The sequence below is a fragment of the Rhinichthys klamathensis genome, unplaced genomic scaffold (genome assembly GCF_029890125.1).
Source record: "Rhinichthys klamathensis goyatoka isolate OS25496 unplaced genomic scaffold, OSU_Roscu_1.1 h1tg000041l_1, whole genome shotgun sequence".
In the NCBI taxonomy this organism is placed as follows: domain Eukaryota; kingdom Metazoa; phylum Chordata; class Actinopteri; order Cypriniformes; family Leuciscidae; genus Rhinichthys; species Rhinichthys klamathensis.
In genome coordinates this window covers 443,623-452,085 of record NW_026606588.1, presented here as the reverse complement: position 1 = coordinate 452,085, position 8,463 = coordinate 443,623, and the positions used below count along the sequence as shown (strand labels likewise).

The following is an 8,463-nucleotide window of genomic DNA, read 5'->3' as shown; positions in this document are numbered from 1 at the left end:
CTGAGTCGTGAAGAACTAAACGATTCTGATTCAAACGTGCGATTCTGATTCAAACACGCGTGAACACTGAGTCGTGAAGAACTAAACGATTCTGATTCAAACACGTGCGATTCTGATTCAAACACGCGTGAACACTGAGTCGTGAAGAACTAAACGATTCTGATTCAAACGTGCGATTCTGATTCAAACACGCGTGAACACTGAGTCGTGAAGAACTAAACGATTCTGATTCAAACGTGCGATTCTGATTCAAACACGCATGAACACTGAGTCGTGAAGAACTAAACGATTCTGATTCAAACGTGCGATTCTGATTCAAACACGCGTGAACACTGAGTCGTGAAGAACTAAACGATTCTGATTCAAACGTGCGATTCTGATTCAAACACGCGTGAACACTGAGTCGTGAAGAACTGAATGATTCTGATTCATTAACAAATCCATTCATGATTCTTTGATGGAAGCACATCCAATTCCACTAAAGTTTCTTCATAGTGAATACATGACCTTTAGATGATTAAAACGTTCTTCACACTAAGAATAACTTTGTCTTCACTGAAAGGTTGCGAGTGTCTCCCTTTACCTCTAACCAAGCGCTACATAACGGATGATGCTTGAGGAGCTTGTTCTCTGAGGTGGAGGGTGATGATACGAGAACATCTGAATCATCATCATCCTGACGGCTCATATCATTACAGTCGTGCTTCTGCAGCGTTTGACCTCCAAACTCTCTGGCAACAATGTTCTGGTCACTTCCTCTAATCTCCGAGGGGTCAGAGGTCACGGGACTGTGTCTTCAGGAAATGAAACCTAAAGCTGCAGTGTGATACGGGCTGTTGCACATTAATGTGTTCATCTGAGCGCCGGGTCTCCGCTTACTGTGTGTGTGTGTGTGTGTGTGTGTGGTGTACCTATAGAACCGCCTTTTGTAATGGAGCGTATGCATGTTGATTTTGTGAATGAGCGTGTGTGTGTGTACTCATTAAATGTTAAAGTCTGTACTGGGATCAGAGCTCAGGACACAACAGAAGCCTAAATCACACACGGACGTCTCACAGACTAACGACACGTCTCCATGGTTACAGACCCACAACTTCCCTTCACTACGATATCATTCTGATGGAGTGTGTGTTAGCAACCACATAGAATGCATTAGTCACATAGGAACACCTTAATGCATTCAATGTGGTTGCTAAGGTGTTGCTATGTGGCTGTAATGTGTTCTGTGTAGTTACTAGAGTGTTGCTACTGTATGTGACTAATGCATTCAATGTGGACACTAAGGTGTTTCTATGCGACTACTGTGTTCTGTGTGGTTGCTAGGGTGTTTCTATGTGACTAATATGTTCAAGCTGCATTCTAAGGTGTTGTTATGTGACTGTACTGTGTTCTGTGTGGTTGCTAGGGTGTGTCTATGCGACTAATGCATTCAATGTGGTCCCTGAGGTGCTGCTATGTGACTATACTGTGTCCTGTGTGGTTGCTAAGGAGTTGTTGTGACTAATGTGTTCTGTGTGGTTGTTAGGGTGTTTATATGTGACTGTAATGTGTTCTGTGTGGTTGCTAGGGTGTTACTATGTGACGAATGCATTCAGTGTGGTTGCTAAGGTGTTGCTATGTGACTATACTGTCTCCTGTGTGGTTGCTAAGGAGTTGCTGCGACTAATGCATTCAATGTGGTAACTAAGGTGTTGCTATGCAACTGTAATGTGTTCTGTGTGGTTGCTAGGGTGTTTCTCTGTGACTAATATGTTCAAGGTGCATACTAAGGTGTTGTTATGTGACTGCACTGTGTTCTGTGTGGTTGCTAGGGTGTGTCTATGTGACTAATGCATTCAATGTGGTCCCTAAGGTGCTGCTATGTGACTATACTGTGTCCTGTGTGGTTGCTAAGGAGTTGTTGTGACTAATGTGTTCTGTGTGGTTGCTAGGGTGTTTATATGTTACTAATGTGTTCCGTGTGGTTGCTAGGGTGTTACTATGTGACGAATGCATTCAGTGTGGTTGCTAAGATGTTGCTATGTGACTATACTGTGTTCTGTGTGGTTGCTAAGGAGTTGCTGCGACTAATGCATTCAATGTGGTAACTAAGGTGTTGCTATGCAACTGTAATGTGTTCTGTGTGGTTGCTAGAGTGTTTCTATGTGACTAATGTGCTCAATGTGGAAACTAAGCTGTTGCTCTGTGACTACTGTGTTGTGTGCTTGCTAGGGTGTTGCTTTGGGACTGATGCGTTCAATGTGGTTACTAAGGTGTTACTATGTGACTGAAATATGTTCTGTGTGGTTGCTAGGGTGTTGCTATGTGACTGTTCAATATGGTTACTAAGGTATGTGACTTTTGTGTGGTTGCTAGGGTGTTGCTTTGTGACTAATGTGTTCAATGTGGTTACTAAGGTGTTGCTATGTGACTAAAGTGTTCTGTGTGGTTGCTAGGGTGTTACTATGTGACGAATGCATTCAGTGTGGTAGCTAAGGTGTTGCTATGTGACTATACTGTGTGGTTGCTAGGGATTTCCTGTGACTATACTGTGTTCAATGTGGTTGAACATTGTTGAACTATGTTGCTTCGGTGTGGTTGCTAGGGTGTTGCTATGTGACTAATGCAATGTGGTTGCTAGTCACATAACAGCACCCTAAAAACCACACTGAATGCATTAGTCACATAACAACACTCTAGTAACCACACGTAACACAGTCTCATAGCAACACCTTAGCAACCACACTGAACACATTACGGTCACATAGCAACAGCGTAGCATCATGGCGGTGAGTTTTAGATAGGCCAACGTCTGGTGATGTGCGTTGAGGTGATCAGGACAGGCACTGAAGGACGGACGCAGCTCCGTTAGCTTCATCTAGTCATCAATGCTAATCTGATTCATCTAAAACTTCACCTGATCTGTCAGCCAATTACGCTCCGCATTACTGAGCGGCGTCCAATCGCGCTCATCGATCTGACAGCGGATGTGCCTCGGGCTCCCTGGTGTAAACACCGTTCACTGGCCCATCTCTCACGGGTAATATTATCCGAACTATATTTCACAAGCACAGAAACAGACAGCACCTGAAATACACAGGCTGTAATTGTATTGACGAGCCATTATGTCCCTCAGAGAGCCGATACTCCGCCACTAAAATAGGCCGTGAAGACATTTCTGGCTGGTCTTGATCTGGTACTCACCATCGGCCTGCGATTCTCCACCAGGTTCAGACCGACGACTCCCAGGAACGCTCCGAAGCTCAGCTGCCGTCCACAAGAGCACAACACAACAGAGTCAGCATGCAATAATAACTTGACTTCATCTCTCAGCCAAATAATGACAGACCTTAAAGGTGCAGTGTGTGATTTTAGCAGCATCTAGTGGCGAGGTTGTGAACTGCACCCAACAGAAGTTACGGTGGCCGACAGGAAGTGATGTCGTCGTCTGAGACAGCAGAGAGTCGTCAGTTAAACAATGAGGTTTCTTTACAAAGAGAAATTAAGAAATTAGGTTTACTTTATTATTCAGTAAATCGATATGTTATTGCCAGTGTTGGGAGTAACGCGTTACAAAAGTAATGCATTACAGTAACATATTACTTTTTGCTGTAACGCAGTAGTGTAAGGCATTACTAATCAATTTTCAGTAATATTTTACTCGGTACATGTTCAGTAAGGCTTGCGTTACAACAGACTTTTAGTTTTAATTGTAAAAAAAAAAAAAAACAAAAAAAAAAAAACAGCAAGACCGCGAGACATTAAGGAATGAAAAATGCAAGTAGGCTACATTACCTGTTCGTGGTCAGTCAATAGCCGCGTGTGGTGTCCAAGTCTGTAAATAAAGACTAAATGACAGCGTCTGATATATTTGTATAGCGATTTATTTTTTACAGGAGTGCCGTGAAGTATGATTTCGGCTTCTGTGCTTGTGCTGGCCAGTGGAAAAGCGGTTAATGGTGAAGATGGCATGAACGTCCATCTCGCGAATGTATAGTCTTCTTCATCATGAAGAAGACTACACATTCGCGAGATGGACGTATGCGCATTATGTTATTCGTTCTGTGTTTCCTTTCTAAACAGTTAGGCTATGTTTAGGCTATGTGGTATTTTTCATGTTTTCATCACGCAATCATTTTTTTGATGCGGTGGTGACGCGTTCATGTAAGGGCGGCGGCGCTGCCGATAAAGCACCTAAAAGCTGTCACAAAGAACCGGCAAATTAATGTTTATGAATATGTCAAATATAGCAAGGAGACATTTTAATTGTAAAGTCAAGATGAAGTTGACGATGCTGACTCGCGATCTTCGCAGCTAGTGAATGCACCAGAGAGAAATTCACATTTCATTTCATAAGCAGAGTCTGTTTTCTTTCCGTTTTGAATTGTTCTGTTTACAAGTAGACATTTCAATATAGATATATTTTTCAGGTCCGTGAATAGGCTACCTTATACGCTGAGTTTCGGTTCATTTATGAGACGCGCTCCAGTTCACCTCCGTGTCGTGATGGCCTATCTATAATTGTCTGCTATATTTAGCCTACTTCTTATTTATTAAATCCAACTTATCCAAGTAATTGGTTGATGAAACATTGATTACAATTAAGATACAATTAATACAAAACGAAATTCACTTTAAAGAAATGTTTTTGTGTCTTCTGTGTAAGGTCTCTGTGAAAGTTTTAAAGCAGTCTTTTAGTGCCGCTTCAGCGCTCGCGTCCGTAATGGAGAACTGTCACGTCTGTAACATTGTTTTTTCCTCATAAATGCGAACACGAAAATAAAATAAAATGAATATTTTATGTTCTGTGGAGAGCCAACCCTTCTTCATCCGATTTGCGCAGTGTAATTCACAGAATAAAAATAAAAAAATAAAAAAAAACTTTGCCTCATAAAAGTTAAAGATTTTTTTTTTGTCACGCATAACGGTCTATTTCCCTAATATTAAATATAAAACGCATGTGTAGACTGATATTTTTCTAATGTCTGGACTCCTTTCAGGGAGGAGCCTATGGATAAACAGACGTTTCAATATTTTGGTATTAATGCATTTTCTGAGAATTTAGGCTATATTTCAAGTTTTGACTGCAAATGTCACGTCCACAACGCTGGAATTCCCAAATTTTAAATAATTTTTCCTCAACTAGTTTTGTGGTGTAGGTCTACGTATTTTATAATGTTAAGTTAACTTCAAATAATACTAATAGTAATTTAAAGATGTGGTAGCATTGGATCTGGAAGGTATGGATAACGCTGGGAGTTGGAAGAGGTGTGTCGCGATTCTGCAGGTTCGTGGATCTGAGTGTCGCGATTTCGGTTTCATATCGCATATCGTTACAGCCCTAGACATTTAGAATGGTAAGTTCTACTTCTGTATAGTTATTTTGGTGAAAGTAACTCAAAAGTAATACAGGAGTAATGTAACGCATTACAATTCTGAGACAGTAATATTGTAAGGTAATGAATTACTTTTAAATAACAGTAACAAGTAATATATAATGTATTACAGTTTGGAAGTAACTTGCACAACACTGGTTATTGCGAATATTATTGTGACTTGTTCATCATTGTGTCGGTGTTTTATTCGCTGACTTTAGTTTCGCTTCTTTGCACGAAGAACAACAGTGACGAAACACGTTTGTCCGCTCAGGGCCACCGTAGAAACCTGTCGGTGTAAGCGGACCCGCGGTGTGTGTAGAGAGAAACGCTCAATCTAAGCTAATAAACACACAACGCTCCTTTATACACCACTGATAACATAGTTATGTTTATGATATTGCATTTCTGTCACCAGATCCTCCTAAATATTACACACTGCACCTTTAAGGCTCAAACTCCTGCTGCTGTCCTGGTGTTTTATTGCACAAATGAAAGGACAAAACAAAGAGTTCATTAAAGTAATGAAGTGTGAAGTTCTCCTCACTCACTATAATCCCGGGATAGTATCCAGACACGGCCACGTTATCCGTGTGTGTGGCCGACAGGAGCCCGACCACCAGAACCAGAACCGAGAGTCCGAACAGAGACCCGGAACACCAGAGAGCCGTCCGCCGGCGCTTCACAAACACATCTGCGCACACACACACACACACACACACACACACACACACACGCATCACGTGTTTAGTCTATAGATATGTGTGTTTGGATATATATGTGCGCAGGCGTGTGTCTTTCTCTACAAAGTGATCTCAACTAATTACTCACTGGCCTTAAAAAGTCATAATACAGAATTATTTATCGCTTCCGCGTATCCATGCGAACTGGAATCATTCTGACAACGTTTACCAGAGTTATATTGAACATTATCCTGGCTCTTCCCAGCTTTACAATGGGAGTGAATGGAGGAGGAGATTATGAAGCCCTAAAAAGCTCATCATCATCATAACAATAATCCATACGCCCTCAGGGGTTAATACAGGCCTTCTGAAGCCGAGGAACATATCCATATTTATAACTTTATAAACTATAATCACTGGGTTCCGGTAACGGCCGTACACGAGTCGAGTTCCGGCGGAAGAGTGACCTCTGACCCCACGCATGACGAGTGACCTCTGACCCCACGCATGACGAGTGACCTCTGACCCCACGCATGACGAGTGAGTGACCTCTGACCCCACGCATGACGAGTGACCTCTGACCCCACATATGACCTAAAACATGACATACTGACGAACGCAGAGGATCGGGCAAAACCAAAACAGGACACTAATTAGAGTCTAAAAAGATGATTTATAAAGAGAAAAGTGGGAGGAGTTGAGTTTGTCTGAATCGTTAGAGGCGTCGACTTTCACCTGAGCTTACGCTACTCCTACATCATGCGTCGGGTCAGAGGTCACTCGTCATGCATCGGGTCAGAGGTCGCTTGTCATGCGTGGGGTCAGAGGTCACTTGTCATGCGTGGGGTCAGAGGTCACTCGTCATGCATCGGGTCAGAGGTCACTTGTCATGCGTGGGGTCAGAGGTCACTCGTCATGCATCGGGTCAGAGGTCACTTGTCATGCGTGGGGTCAGAGGTTACTTGACAATGCAGGGGTCAGAGGTCACTCGTCATGCGTGGGGTCAGAGGTCACTCGTCATGCATCGGGTCAGAGGTCACTTGTCATGCGTGGGGTCAGAGGTCACTCATCATGCATCAGGTCAGAGGTCACTCACTCGTCGGGTCAGAGGTCACTCTTCCGCCGGAACTCTACTCGTGTACGGCCGTTACCGGAAGCCAGTGATTATAGTTTATAAAGTTATAAATATGGATATGTTTCTCGGCTTCAGAAGGCCTGTATTAACCCCTGCAGGCGCATGGATTATTGTTATGATGATGGAGGCACCTTTTTGAGCTGCAATTATATTATAAACTCATTATAAAGCTGGGAAAAGGATATATTTAATATAACTCCGACTGTGTTCGGCTGAAAGAAGAAAGTCATATACAGCTGACAGGAGAACGAGTAAATTATGGGATTATTTTCATTTTTGGGCAAACTATCCCTTTAAGGAACACGTGATTGTGCTAAAACTATTGGAATGTTACTTTTAAATGTTCTCTGAACGTTCTGAAACAAGCAACATTTATAAAACGTTAAACATACAACTAAAATGTTTGGGAAAAAACGTTCCATGAATGACGTATAAATGTTTTCTACAGAATACTATTAAAGACCAAATAAACGTTCCGTTTGCAGGTTTATTGCAAATCTCACGTGCTTGATGAATATCGTCGCAAAACGTAAACTAAGCTACCGCGCAAGATAACTGCGCCTATATGAAGATATTATAAACATTACATCTGTAAAAACTGCCGTGAAACAATTTAATACACAAATACAATTGGCTTGACTGAAGTCTTACATTAGAAAAACAAACGGACAGTAAACGTGTCGAACATTAGTGTGATATTTGTTAAATACACCAAAATGCAAAAAAACTATCATTTGCATAACTGAGGTTTAAAAATAAAACAAGTTAAAAAACGCCGCCTTCACTTCATGCATGATACAACTATTAGAAAAATATTACTTAGTTTCTCAATAGAATTGCACTTTTTAAATAAATGAAATTATTTTTAAACGCATGAAACAAATAAAGAACACAAAACACCGCAGTCTTTATACTTAATTAAATAAACATCTCTGTGGGGTTTATAAACTTCCTCTTCTGATGGACCGTTATAACAGATGAGCTATGGTTATTACAGATCACATTATGCTATCATAAGAACAAACGCTCATCTAATAACATGATTATTAATTTATCATAACTCACCCGCTGGATCCGCGTTGGTCTGCGGCGCGTTCTGCTGCATCGCGTCTGATGTTACACACACACACACACACAGAATCTTATCCACAAAATAAAGTTTATATTTTCCTCCGTGTTTATAACAATTCCTCTCAGGGAAAGTGTCGCGCGCGGGACTGACAACAAAAACTCACGGGACTGAGGAGCTGACGGTGACGCACGAGCGGAGCGGGGCGCGCGCGCACGAACA

General features: G+C 41.8%; 1 protein-coding gene across 1 annotated transcript; it reads right to left on the bottom strand.

Moving 5' to 3' along the window:
• Positions 1 to 3,111: 3,111 nt before the first annotated feature.
• On the bottom strand, positions 3,112 to 8,420 carry LOC130082203 (transmembrane protein 255B). Its single transcript, XM_056246961.1, has 3 exons — positions 8,238 to 8,420; positions 5,906 to 6,048; positions 3,112 to 3,246 (listed from the first exon to the last, which is right to left on the bottom strand). The coding sequence occupies exons 1-3, from the start codon at positions 8,275 to 8,277 to the stop codon at positions 3,112 to 3,114; spliced, it is 318 nt and encodes a 105-aa protein (XP_056102936.1). The 5' UTR covers positions 8,278 to 8,420.
• Between the last annotated feature and the right edge of the window lie 43 nt (positions 8,421 to 8,463).